Source organism: Mixophyes fleayi, chromosome 5 (genome assembly GCF_038048845.1).
Source record: "Mixophyes fleayi isolate aMixFle1 chromosome 5, aMixFle1.hap1, whole genome shotgun sequence".
Taxonomy (NCBI): Eukaryota; Metazoa; Chordata; class Amphibia; order Anura; family Limnodynastidae; genus Mixophyes; species Mixophyes fleayi.
This window is the reverse complement of record NC_134406.1, coordinates 45,689,616-45,704,210: the sequence shown is the minus strand read 5'-3', so window position 1 is coordinate 45,704,210 and position 14,595 is coordinate 45,689,616. Positions and strand designations below refer to the sequence as shown.

Below are 14,595 nucleotides of genomic sequence, written 5' to 3'. Positions count from 1 at the left end.
GGTTTCATTGAGCTTCTAATGGTGGTGTCCGACTAGAAACCAGCAGGGCCTCCCTTCAGCTCACACACACAGCTGTCAAGATTTTGCTACACTTTCTGCACCTTAGCAGCTGTGGAAAAGAAAAACTTAGAAAAAAAAGTGTTGTGTAATAATGAGTCTCATGGAGAGCACAGTTGTCCATTTACAGGCAAGATACCAATCCGTGGCTCCCCTGCCCGTACTCTTCTGAATTTGGACTAGTGATTGCAACTATAAGTGCAAAGTGGCTGGTAACACGAATCCCGAGGAGGTGGTAAGAGGGGCATAGAGGTGAGAACCATCTTTGCTGTCCATAATATTGTACCACCTAAGAGTTATTACCACATCTCATGTGAGGAGTGGCCTGGCCAAATTGGGTTAAATTATGCTATATACAGCCCTATGAGTCATTTTTGGGGCATATAAGGCTACATAAAATCATTCCATGTATCATGGAGACTACATGATAGCATCCGTCCTTTTCTCTTTCAGGATGCCGCCAAAACTATCATCCATGCACTCATCATCTCCCGCCTCGATTATTGTAACCTCCTCACTGGCCTCCCCCACTCCCGTCTCTCCCCCCTCCGCTCTATACTCAATGCGGCCACTCATCTTCCTCTCACGCCGCTCCTCCTCTGCCTTGCCTTACACTGGCTCCCCTTCCCCTACAGAATCCTTTTCAAACTCCTCACCACCACTTACAAGGCTCTCTCCAACTCTACTGCCCCTTATATCTCTAACCTCCTCTCCATTCACACTCCTGCCCGCTCCCTGCGCTCAGCCAGCGACCGCCGCCTCTCCTCCACTCTTATCAGTTTTCCCATGCAGCCCCCCTTCTCTGGAACGACCTCCTTCGTTCCATCCGTCTCTCTCCTACTCTGTGCTCCTTCAAACGTTCACTCAAAACTCACCTCTTCCTCAAAGCCTACCAACCATCTACTTAACCCCCATCTCCTCCCTTTTGCTCGTCCTCCCTTCTCTCTTCTTGCCTCAACTGGCTCCTCTTGTGCCTGGTCTGTTTACCCTCCCTTAGGATGTAAGCTCGTATGAGCAGGGCCCCCTCCCCTCCTGTCTCCATACCTGTTCATCCGCTCCATCTTTACTGCATATGACTGGCCGGAGTTTCTGAAGTATTGGTACTTTTTATTCATTGTTCTGTATGGTTTCACCCTGTATAGTCTACTGTTAGTACTGTGTGCGGCGCTGAGGATACCTTGTGGCGCCTAACAAATAAATGATAATAATAATAATAACAATAATATTGAGGCATATGGGCTACATGGTGGTATGTGAGACTATATGGCAGTATATGCTATATTGAGGATTCAACAAGTTGCTGGGAACATTCCTTACAGATACTAGTCCATGTTGACATGAGAGCATCATGCAATTGCTGCAGATTTGTTAACTCCACATGCATGCTGCAACTCTCTCGTTCCACCATGACCCAAAGGTGCTCTATTGGATTGAGACCTGGTGACTGTGGAGGATATTAGAGTACACTTAACTCACTGTCAGATGATGTGAGTTTTGTGACATGGCGCATTATCCCACTGGAAATAACCATTAGAAGATGGGTAAACTGTGGCTTTGAAAGTATGCACATGGTCAGCAACAATAATCAGGTAGGCTGTGGCATTTAAATGCTCAAATGGTATTAAGGGGTCTAATGTCTACCCAGAAAACATTTTCCAAACCATTACACCACTACCAGACTGCATCATTGACAAAAGGCAAGATGGATACATAGACTCGTGTGGTTTATGCCAAATTCTGACCCTACAATCTATATTTTGCAGCAGAAATCGAGATTCATCAGACCAGGCAACATTTTTCCAATTTTCAAATGTTGTTTTGGCGAGCCTCTGCCCACTGTAGTCTGTATCCTGTTTTTAGCTGACAAGAGTGGAACCTGGTGTTGGCTTCTGCTGCTGCAGCCCATCCATTACAAGGTTCAATGTGCTGTGCGTTGAGATGCTCTTCTGCATACCACTGTTGTAACACATGATTATTTCAGTTACTGATGTCTACCTATCAGCTTAAAGCAGCCTGACCATTCTCCTCTGATCTCTCTAAATAACAAGGCGTTTTCGCCCACAGAACTGACATTCACTGGATGCTTTTTGTTGTACACACTATTCCGTGTAAACTCTAGAGACTGTTGTCATGAAAATCCCATATCAGCAATTTCTGAGATGCTCAAACCACCGTCTGGCACCAACAATCATTATATGGTCAAAGTCACTTAGATCACATCTCTTCCCCATTCTTGTGTTCAGTCTGAACAACAACTGAATATATTTTACCCACATGGTATTTACAGCAATAGGATTTTTGTTATTGTTTTTACCAATAAAACCCACATGAGGTATATTTTTGACATGACAAAAATATATAACTTTTGGTGCTATGGTGTGTTAGTTCAAATCTGCTTGGAACACTGCTGTCCAGTTGTGCAGCACCATAATAATTTGTTTGCACAATATTTTCAAGTTGTATTAATAACAAACCTACATAAGTGATATGTGGTATTCAGGTTGGCAATATATATGTTGGTCAGCTATAGCTGACCTAAAAATATAATTATAGAGAACACTACGTTTCTGAAAGGTCACATTCCCTCCAGCATAGCAAAGCCAATGGATCACCAGAGTTTAAATAAAGCATTAGTAACTGGTATTATTTTTGGAGACAGAGTATGGTCAGTGTCCATCAGGTCACTGCACTGAGGTGAAGCGGAATGGCTCTGTGGATACGGCGGGAAGTAACGTCTTCCTGTCCGTGCGCGCTCCCGCGGCCAGAGCGCGTCACCCTGTCCCCGTGTTCTCCTTGTTTTGATTTTTTTTATGGCGGCGAGAAGGTGTGCGTGGTGTGTCCGCTACGTCATATGGGCAGCCCGCTGCTGATTGGCTGCCGGCGCCTCACCAGACACTCATGTTGTTTTCGGTCTGGGCAGCTGCAGCCCCCCCCTTCCTCACATCACAGTCCTCCGTCTGACTCACTGGGGGGAGGAGGGAACAGGGCAGCGGAGGACAGCGGTGCTACCTGGGGGCGGGAGCTATCTGCAGCAGCTGCACGTACAGACGGGCACCTCATATTTAAAGAGAGCTCAGAGGCGACAGTGAAGTAAACACCAGCGATAAAAGGGCAAAAGTTTATCAAGTCCTTGTGGCTCCGACTTCCGCCTGAATACCCGGAGTGCTCATTGCTGCAGGGTGAGATTGACATGCTATAGATACAATGGTGTGAGGGCACTGGGCAGGGTGGGCATTGTTTGTCGTGTGGGTGGCATGTGCAATCACATTGCATTAGTGAGGTGGGCACGAAGTGGCTTTCAGACACCCAATGGTGTATTGCTTCAGAACCGGCTAATGGCTATGATTTGTTTATGGCTGGGTACGGGCACTGCCATGCAAATGTGCAGACTGGATCCAGATAATATTATGGAGCATGCCCTGATTGGCATTAAGCTCAATGATTGGTATAGACTAGAGCATACATTGTGTGCAATATTCCTGGTCATTGTGTGCTGTGGGGAAATGTTAACAGCTGGTTCATGTTGTAGCTAGAGAAGGACAGTAAGTGATTTGCATACTGGTACTTGGCTATAAGAAGGCATACAACTATTGGAGGCTGCATAACCATATTCTGTTATGGAGGGCACTAAATGTTTTATTTAGCTGGATACTGGAAGCCTTTGTGTGATTTGGATGATGGATTTGTTTACTATGTAACACACTTTTGCAAACTTCATTTAATTGGAATTGCTGCTTACCGTGAGGGTGACACTGGTGTATAGAGCATTATTTGATAAAAAATAATTAGCATCCTGCTATTCTGTTTAAGTAGTGTCCCTGACAGCAATAACTTGTGTACGTCTAGCAGTGAACTGGTGTTGTACAGTTGGATAGCATTTTCTTTTTACTGGACAGCTGTAGTTTATTGACATGTGGGAGAATTGAATGGTGGATTTGGAAGTAATTGTAGCACATAGTTGAATGATAGTAATAAAGTATTACACTAGATAGGGAGGAGTGTGGTCCTACCTGTCCTACATCATGTATGAAAAATGGCAATTATGAGGGTGACTCTGAGTGACTGAGACCTGACAGGTATTAAAGCAATAGTTAATGTGTTTTGGCTTAAATTCCCAGATTTATAAGCCTTTAGTCAGACACTGACACTGCTTAATAACAGAAAATGTTTGTGTGTATCTGACTTAATAAAATAGACTCTGCCTTAATCACTGTGTTATTGGAAAAGGGGATTCTGTATTGGTTGGATCCTATATTTATAAAACACATTACTTATGTGGAACCAATAATGCTGTATTCAGTTTTGTTAATGTGTTAATTATTCTTCTCTCCTTTTTCTTTTCTACAGTAAACTATTAATAAACAAATGCCAAGACTCGAGGAGCACTGCTGGAGTTGCTCTTGCGCCAGAGGGATAGACAAGAAGGGCACAAACATAAGCACTTGGCTAACACAAAGAGCTGGAGAAGCCATGTCCTCACTAAATTCCCATATCCGTTTAGCCTACAGCACCTTAGCTAGCAACCAAGGCTGCAGTCTGATCCGGAGAAGCCTGGTTCTCTTTGCTGTTGGTGCATTTCTGGCTTTGGTGCTTAATCTTCTCCAAATCCAAAGGAATGTGACACTATTTCCAGAAGAGGTCATTGCTACCATCTTTTCCTCAGCTTGGTGGGTCCCCCCTTGTTGTGGCACTGCAGCTGGTGAGTATCATAGCAGCTCCATCACTAATCTAAAATAGACAACTGTTGGCATGACTGGCAGCCTTTGGCAACCTGTAGTTCTCCAGTTGTTGTGGAGCTAGAAGTGCAAGAATGCCCTGCCAGCAAGTTATTTAGTTGGATCACACTTATACATTAGGCAGTCTCAGTATGATCTTCCAGAATGCTGAAGATCCACAACAGCTGGCTAGCCATAGGTTTCTTACCTCTGATACAGGTGATGACCACACTATGGGGTAAATGTATCAAGCTGAGAGTTGTCTGGTGGGTTTGAAAAGTGGAGATGTTGCTTATAGCAACCAATCAGCTCCTAGCTATCATTTTGTAGAATGTACTAAATAAATGATAGCTGGAATCTGATTGTTTTTTCAAACCTGCCAGAAAACTCTCAGCTTGATACATTTACCCCTATATTGGATACATTCCTAATTGAATTGAATCCATTGAATGATTAGCTTCGATTGATATGTTATTTCTGTTGATCAGTTAGATCTGTCCTCAATATATATACTCCCCAACATTGAGAATGTATGTATTCTTTTTTTCATTTAGCATTTTTGTGATTTTCCTGCAATGCAGTGGGATATAATAATGTTCCATTGGCAAAGTGATCGATTAAGTTCTTTCATTATTAGAGACAAACTGTAAAGTGAAGCCTTCTGACTATGCTGCAAAGATGAACATGCACTGTTGTCCTAGTGGTGTCACTGATGCATTCTGCCACCACAAGGAGAAGAGACTGCTTATAACCACAAAGCTTCATCTTTTGGCAATGTTGAGTGTTTTGTTGTATTTTGAGAAATCTTATAAATTTCATGTACTATTTCTAAGTGTATAAAGCTTCAGACAGAATATGTATTTCATATGTGTAACTATGAAGAGAAATGCCCAAATATGCCTTAACAGGACTTTGTATCTACAAGTTTCAGAACTGAAGATATTAAACATAAGTATGATCATGGAGGAAGATATTTTGTCTATATGCAGCAAACTTCCTATCAGTAAATGTCCATACACACTGCCATTTTAAATATATCTTCACTGGGTATGTAGTGTATGTAAAAGCAGATCTAGCCCTAGAAATCATTGTTTATAATTTTACCATACCTATTCGGCATCTTTACTTGGGGTGTTTTTTGCTTTGTTTTGTTTTTATAACTTGTTCCAATTTTGTGCCTTTGCCAAGTTGGAAACTCTTCAATGACCTTTTTTAAAATGTTGGGTAAAAAAAACACCTATCAAATACGTTTCAAAAGCATATGGATTCAATATAGTTTTTTCTAACTTTAAAGAAATGCATGTCAAGCTCCAGTATAAATATTCAGAAAAGTATCTAATAACAGTGGTCATATTCTTAATCACCAGTCTAAGAGGGTATAGTATACCTTTAAAGTCCAGCTTACTCCATTGTCTGCAGTGCATATGTTGAGTTGCATTGTCATCTATGGACTATTAATATCCTATTCATTGCTACTCTTCATGCAATAATAAAAGTCTTGTACAATTTTGTTACATTTTTACAGCACTTATTTCAACACATTCTGGCAGGTTGCCTTAAAACAAACACTATGTCCTTCTGTACAACTATCAGACACAAAGCCTATATCTGGATTAGAACAGCTTCTTCTCTTCATTGCAGACGCCTGCTTGGCATACTTCAGATATCACAGGAAATGTTGTAAGCTCTTTGATTTCTGATTGGCCACCTCCTAAACTGGTGAGCTGTCTGACTAAGACCTCATTGGCTTTCACATTTAACATGCCACTGCTTGAGAAACGAAAATAAGGAAGTGATTAGGAGTTCGGAGAAGTAGCTGTCTGCCAACTACACCATAAGAATGTCCGCAATGTTAAAAGCAGGAAGGATGTTGGGCATTGACTCCTAAATGCTATATTTATATATTAATGTGTTTAGATATGTAAAGATCAGTTTTAGTACATATATTTAATACAGAAATATTGTTGATGATCTCCTATCGAGGTGACAGTGCACTGCTTTTATTAAGCAATAATTTAAAACTGGAGTGAATTAAATAATTCTTGCTTATTAAATGAGAAACTCACACAGGTATTTTGCAATTATATGTTTGCAATGCACCTTAATTGCATTGACTTCCTAAGTAGCACTTGCTAAGCTACAGTTTACCTGTGTGCTTTTATATATAATAGGTAATCCCTTTTGGTTATTGTTTTTGTTTGTTTTAATTCATTCTTTAAATGGTTAAATTGTTTAGGCCTTATTATTTTATTCTATATTTTAAACTGTATCAAATTGCATAGGTGTGGCTAAAACAGAAAGTTGCAGTTTGCTTTTACTTTCTTTTTCACATAGCATGATTAGATTAGTCCTTTGTTATTTCTTCAGAGCAGGGTCCTTACCTTTTGTGTACCTTAGCTGGACTTACATAGTTCTAACTTCTGTCTATTATCATCTTTCCTACAGTTTTCATATTTTGAAGCATATATTAAAAATTAATAATACAATAAAAATGTAAGGTCATCTGCTTTGATAACCACTAGGATTTCAGAAGTATAGTAGCCATATAGCCTTTTGCATTTTTGGTTTTATTTTTTTGGATGTGTGCAGAACATACATTACGACCTATCCACCCAGGCTGGGAAACCTTCCCTTTGGTCTGTGCATTGCTCCCTGCAACACAGTGAGCATGTGCAGAAATTCAAAGGGTCACAGGTCAGCCAAGAGGAGAGCCACCAAAGATGTCTTATTGACACTAGTGGGAGGAAAATGGTATAGAATAGTATGTTTGTGTTTCTTTAGTATAGTATATTGGTAACTTCACATTGCAATTATACTATATTGTAAATGTTAGATTTCTATTCTTTTTATTTATTTTTTTGCATATCTGCAAATACTATTTTCATTTTGATCAAATGCGTTTTACTAATAAAATAAATGTATAGTAATAAATATATTGCTGCCACAAACATATAATCTGTGATGGCTTTCTTATAGGCGGATCATCACTACATATGGGTTTAGTTGGTATTGTGAACTTTAATTATAGAGCGTACTAAATATCTACATCTTTTTATTTTCCAGCTGTTGTTGGCCTTCTGTATCCCTGTATTGACAGTCATCTTGGAGAACCACACAAGTTCAAGAGAGAATGGGCCAGCGTCATGAGATGCATAGCTGTTTTTGTTGGCATTAACCATGCTAGTGCTGTATCCTTCAAACGTTGTTGCTAAAAGCTTTTAAAAAGTCCTAATTGCACTTGTTTTAGAGTTTTTACTAGATGAAATGTTCAATATTTAGCATTGACAGTATTTTGCACTCTGAAGCTAAACTTGTAATACCATTTAAAGGGAATATGGGGGCTATTTATGAAAACTGGTTCAAAGAGAACTGTGCAAAACACACTGGAACTCGCAGCAATCAGATTTATTTATTTGCCCAATGAATCTGAAATGTTGAACTTGTTGTGAATATATTTACATATATCATGTATATATGTTTTAAACTGTAAAGTTTGTGCCTTTAAATATTGTCTTGGGTTCTCCTTAACTTTAAATTCCTCCAGAAACTGGATTTTGCAAATAATGTTCAACTTTCACTAACACTAGCAGCCCTGTCTTTGGGTCTGTGGTGGACCTTTGACCGTTCTCGCAGTGGTCTGGGGCTTGGAATTACAATAGCATTTCTCGCAACACTCATAACACAGTTCCTGGTCTACAATGGAGTGTACCAGTAAGTAATGTGTCTGTATGTTGGTTAGTTTACATTCATATAAACTACTTATTTATCTTTTCAGATAAGGTATTGAAATGTATTTAGCTTCTAATTTAACTTGGGTGTCAATTATTTTATTGCGTTTTCAAAATCCTTCAACTATTGTTGGACATAGCTTACGAGACTCATTTTTAATTTATATGCAACTGCAGTTTATTTTCATAGCATTTCATATTCTTGTTAAACAAATCTAACCTACCTGTGTGTTTATATGTTTCTATTAATAGTAATAATAATATTTAATAATAATATTATTGATCTTTAAACTAATGGAACTGTGCCCCCAGTGGCCCATCCTGGAAAAAAGTAATTCTTTTAAAATCAACATTTTCTTTTCCTTGTATGGAACCCGTGCCAGCCATGAGAGTATCAGGATGGCACCTCTACCTTTTAAGACATAATGGGGCCAAACATGGTTTTGCTACTTTCCTTGTGACTGGCAGCAACAATGTGAAAACTTTTACATCCATAAGTTTTAAATCAAATGCAGTTTCATTTTTAGTTGTTTTTTTTTTTTTTGCTAAAGACCTTGTTCTTTATTTCAGATACACCTCCCCAGACTTTCTGTACATTCGTTCCTGGCTGCCTTGCATATTCTTCTCTGGTGGTGTAACTGTTGGAAACATAGGGAGGCAGTTAGCAATGGTAATTTATTAATGGAATTTATTATAATTGACTAAAGTGTTTATTTAATCCCCGGATGACCAAAAAATTTAAATGTTCGTGACCAGACCACACTTTGCAGTTTTTCTATGTGTTTGCTTAACAGATAAGTAATCTTACATACCTTATGTGCCATTCTAAATTTCACATTGTCGATTTATGGGATATGGGCATAGCTTTCTTTTGATGGCAAAGTCAAATTAACAAAGTGAGTATATATACTTACAGGTTAAAACATGTAACTTTAGTAAAGAAATAGATTTTTCCATAGTTATTTTAGCCCAATTTGTGATATCCTGGAAAGTTATCACAACAATTATTTGTTTGGTTTTCCTCCTATTGTTATATAAAGTATGATGGGAGATATAGGGCCTAAAAACAATGTGGATTGTTTTTTGTTTTGTTTTTTTTTTTGTTTTTTTCTTTATCCAGAGGGGGCTGTGTCAGGTCTCCCCTATTGCATGCGCTAATCAAAATGAAAATGACATGTCTGCCACTCTTAGATCCAATGTAAGTAGCACCTATTGGTGCTGACGGACCAGGAATATCTCAAACAAGTCTCCCTTACAACTTTATTGGTTTCTCTATCCATAGGCGAAGTCCCCAATGATACTACAATTTCCTAAGTTCAATGATGAAGTCAATTTTCCCACTGAGCTTTACAACAAGCTCTCTTAGAGTATTGCGTACAGTGGTTCGGTGGTCCGTCCCTAAATGTAATGTTTCCTCTACACTTTCTGAACCCCAAGCTGTCATTGACAGCCGAGGTCCGTTTACGGGGTTGCGTGTTGCCGCACATAGCCGTTAAATTAAGCAGACTTAAATTTACTTCGTCAAAGGCCCAACTGCCTATGGCATAAATTTACAGACGTGGGATGGGATTAAAAACAATATTCACTTTACTACTGCAGTGATCCCATCGGCAATATCACTTCATCTATGTAGCTCTCTAAATAGTGACATTAACGCCATAGATGTATCTGTAATTGATTGGTATATTTTTCTACCTGGGTTTGTAATAATCCTTATTGTTGCCTACTGCTGAATGAGATGTTGTGATGCAAACATGTTCCCTGACAAGACTCTCCTGTTCAAAATATGTGTAATTGTACAGCCAAATCATTTTTCGTTTAACTGCCTGGTATTGTTACTTAATTTGATGGTCCTTTCATTGCAGGGGCCCACAGAAAAGCCACACGGAGACTAGATGCCTGAGCATGCTGCCCATATACTAGGAGAAGAATTACCCTGATGTTGGAAAAGCTTGCAATATGTTACTGAGTAACAACACGCAAACTTTATCGTCAAACATGTTCAAATGGAAGACTCTTGCTTCATTATTCGATTAGTACATTTTATGGTGTTAAGAATTGTGGATTGCTACATCAGACTATTTCTTTTTGGTGGGGCACGAATAGGAGGAACAATAATCATCCAGTAAAGCATCTGCTCTTCCACGATTACTGCAGGTTCTTTTTATCTGTCAGTATACTGGTGGGATCTTCTATGTTCTCTGCATGGTGTTATAAGCCATTTGCCACCTTTTGAGTACCAGTATTACGATTTCATTATAAAAAGGTGAAGAGGATTCTAAAGCTTTGCAGCCACTATATCCTGTGGATGTCTAACAGGTGTAAGGTGCTTCAAAGCAAAAAAAGATGAAGTGATATAGAATAGGAGTATATTATTTATCTATAATGGAAAATAAGGCTGTGGAGGGAAAAAGGTTAGAGATCAATGAGACCAACCTTTTCAAAACCAGTTTCTTATATATAATTTGTAACCTGAATGGGTGCATAGAGTGTCTGTAGATCATCAGCAACAAAATGTCAAACACATATCACATATGCTTAACTTTGATTCATAAAAGAGAATATACTTTATATGAATACATTTACACTGCTAACAGGTCAGACCCATGTTGCGCTAGGCAGTGCTGCAATGATTAATTGAATAGCAAATAAAATACAATTTAATGACATTTGGGGCTAGATTTACTAAGCTGCGGGTTTGAAAAAGTGGGGATGTTGCCTATAGCAACCAATCAGATTCTAGCTGTCATTTATTTAGTACATTCTACAAAATGACAGCTAGAATCTGATTGGTTGCTATAGGCAACATCCCCACTTTTTCAAACCCACAGCTTAGTAAAGCTAGCCCTAGATCTCTATCTGTGTACAGATCTTACAACTTAATACTTGTTATTTAAGTTTGTATTTACATGTTGCATTTGCTGTTAATTGTATGACCAAACAGGGCAACATGACTTTAATCTGTGAGTAAATTTGCAAATATAAATGTGGTCTTTACCAGCTAAATGTATAAAAGCAATGTGATAAATAGTTGTGTGTTTGACAACGTTATGTAGTTGCCCCATATCTCAAATACTCTCTGCAAAACTGTTAAACAGACAGAAAAATAATCAACACCAGTTTTCTGCTTCCTGTTAGATATTTGATTATTTTGCCAGAAGAGGAGACCTCTATCTTTTTGTTCCACAGCCTTATTAATATTTGCAGTCTGTGATTGCCTTGTAAAGAGAAAAGTGCATTTGTCACTTCATTAAACATGTGGTGTTTTGAGTATTCTTTAGAATTTGTGAGCACAAAAGTATTCATTGCAAACATTTAATTACATCTACTTAAATTTCAGATTGATTACTAGCGAGCATTTAGAATTCCAAGTGCAATGTGTTTAAAAAAAAATACTTAAAGGGAATCTATCGCCTATTTATTTTATGCTTCTCAATGTTTGGTAGTGTTACAGACATATGCAGCAGGTGTATAGTTTTACTGTCCTTAGTTTCAGCATCCATTTTTAAAAGTACAGTAACATCTTAAAAATGTGATTTAAAAGATTTTTTTCCTTAAGAAGTTGCCATAACATTTCCATTTATGTGCATGAGAACAGACCTTTCTAGGCAGTGCAAAAGAAGCACTAAAGTAAAACGGTTGGCTCCCGTTTTACAACAATATGTTCTTTAGCGTATTACAATAAATGTAGGTGTGCCTTTTTCATAAGATGTTTTTCATGAAAGTACCTCATAGCTGTAGTGAACTTGGTCTACAATGGCCCAGAAAGTTGTAAATGCTAAACAATTTCAGAAAGAGGTGATTTTAATCCATAGAACTTCTTGCCCCTTAATCAAAAACTGACGACCGATATAGGATCTAAAAAATGGTGTTTATAGATTATCTTGCCCTTTGACATGATAGATTCCCTTTTAAAATGCTAGAGTGTATAGTTTTTTTTTTTATCTTCAAAAACGAAACTGTTTGATTCTTCTGCGCAATATTACTGTAGCATTATCCTGCAGAGTGATATAATCTTGTATTATTGAAGATGTTTTGACCTGTCACTCAAGTTTGGGAGGTGCCTTGTAGAACACAGCTGTAGAATTGTTAGCAAATGTGTATATGGAGTAGAAATTAATTTTTGACTGTTATTGGCCAACAGTACATGCAAATCGACTGCTTTCACAGTGAATGTTTTATCTGACAGGTGAGGTCAGATTTGATGGGCAGTTATCATATTTTCTTTTTCATAAAATCATTTGCTGGCAATTCAAATCTCTCCCACAGCATATTTGGCTGACAGGTTTGCTCTGTTGCTTCTTGGAATACAAATCGGCAATAATTTCTTTAATAGTAAAATTGTCTTTATTTTGTAGCATTCATTGAGTAATATCTAGAAATACTCCATTTATTGTTTCAAATGTAAATGTATTTTCTGTGAAGTTGCCTTTACATATTTTACTTTTATGCAAGGAAATCTTGCCTTTGGTTTAAATTCTTGCTCCAAGATGGATGTAAATCTATTTTACTTGCCAACAAACTTTTCTTTGTTGCCTTTTTGCTAAAAATAAAATAAAAAAAAATATATATATATTTTTTTTTATATCATAAACAACCACGAATCTTCAGAACTTTAGTAGAGAAGTTCCTGGATGACAACCAACTCCATAAGGCAACAGAGACATAGTTATTGAATTTGCAAAATACATAAGGTATTAAATATGAAACACTATTGTGTATATATTTGTAAATTCATAGAAGTATTAGCAACTATGGGGGGTGATTTATTTAGGTATCATTTCTCCATATCAAATGCCAGGAGAGCTACTCCGTTACAGGGCCCACAAGACTTGTCGCAACTGAAAGTAGGGCTTGGCTTTGCTCTTTTTTTTTTCTTTTTTTTTTTTTTGCCGAACTCCTAGGGTGAAATCTAGCTCTATTTTCAGTCCTGATGAGTACCACGGGTCTCGTATTAGATGTGAGGCAACTCGCATCTAATTGAATCACTCCCTATGACTTAAACCCCACAGTTTAATTGTTAATTTGTTTGTGTTTGGTAAGTGAAACATAGCTGCCAGCCTGAAGCCTTTTTACATTTGACAATAGTCTGCATCTGCTTTTTCCACTTATTTTGCTATAACCTGGGCTGAATTAATTAAATTCAACTAAAGTTTTTTTTTTACATCCATGATATACTTCAGCTAAGGCTTTACAACTGGATAATAATAATTAAGAAAAGCAGAAAGGTGATTATCACAGTTAGAGATGTTTTACTTACTTGACTGTTTCAAAGTTTGATTGCATTTTGCTGGCTCATGGGCTTCAAACTTGGACATGGAGCAATCAAGATTTATTGTAATACAAAATACTTCAAAATAAACTATACAATGTTGCCTGCTTAAAAATACTATAAAACGTAGCAATTTTAGCTTAATGTTTTTTTAAGTTAAAGTTTGAGAATTTATCACAAATTTGTGAACTTAAGAGCAAATTCAACAAATCTGTTTGGGAACCACATGGAAATAAATTTAAGCAGTTACATATCGGCTGGAGAGCCACAGCTTTTTCATACATTTGTTAGTGATCTATGTTAACAATCCATTGAACTAAGGCCACTGTAGTGGTTTTCCTGCATTATATCAAAAGTGTCTGTTATACTTTATTAAGAGTTGCGCCAAATATGTAGAGAAGTATCTTTTGTTGCCAATACTTGTAGCAAGTTTTTGAACCAAAGTCAGCCAAGTTGAAAAATAAATAAAAATAATTGCACTATGCTGTATGTACAAAAAAGTAAAGAAAAAAAGTATATATAAATTATGTATATATTATCAGATCTTTGTGTGTAGGATTTCTGTGGTATGCTTTATAGATGTATATAACTTTCTTTTTTTTTTTTATTAAAGGTTGTGGATCATTTGATTCTGTCTCTTTTTTTTAATTGTTATAAAGACACTAGGGGTAAATTTATCAAGCTGCAGGTTTGAAAAAGTGCAGATGTTGCCTATAGCAGCCACTCAGATTCTAGCTGTCATTTATTTAGTACATTCTACAAAAGGACAGCTAGAATCTGATTGGTTGCTATACCCCTAGGGCTTTATTTACACAGTAACCAA

At 37.6% G+C, this 14,595-nt stretch overlaps 1 protein-coding gene across 1 annotated transcript; it reads left to right on the top strand.

Moving 5' to 3' along the window:
- Nucleotides 1–3,020: 3,020 nt before the first annotated feature.
- On the top strand, nt 3,021–14,401 carry INSIG1 (insulin induced gene 1). The gene is made up of 6 exons (XM_075212132.1): nt 3,021–3,236; nt 4,405–4,756; nt 7,836–7,960; nt 8,317–8,483; nt 9,071–9,170; nt 10,366–14,401. Exons 2-6 carry the CDS (start codon nt 4,423–4,425, stop codon nt 10,393–10,395), a joined length of 756 nt encoding a protein of 251 aa, XP_075068233.1. The 5' UTR covers nt 3,021–3,236; nt 4,405–4,422; the 3' UTR covers nt 10,396–14,401.
- Nucleotides 14,402–14,595: the final 194 nt, after the last annotated feature.

What these genes read in the sequence shown, in the direction of transcription:
- INSIG1 (XM_075212132.1), top strand. Translation starts at nt 4,423, where the DNA reads ATGCCAAGACTCGAGGAGCACTGCTGGAGTTGCTCTTGCGCCAGAGGG. An exon ending in TTGTTGTGGCACTGCAGCTG is followed by an intron (nt 4,757 to 7,835) that starts GTGAGTATCATA and finishes TTTATTTTCCAG; the next exon opens with CTGTTGTTGGCCTTCTGTAT. An exon ending in TAGGGAGGCAGTTAGCAATG is followed by an intron (nt 9,171 to 10,365) that starts GTAATTTATTAA and finishes CTTTCATTGCAG; the next exon opens with GGGCCCACAGAAAAGCCACA.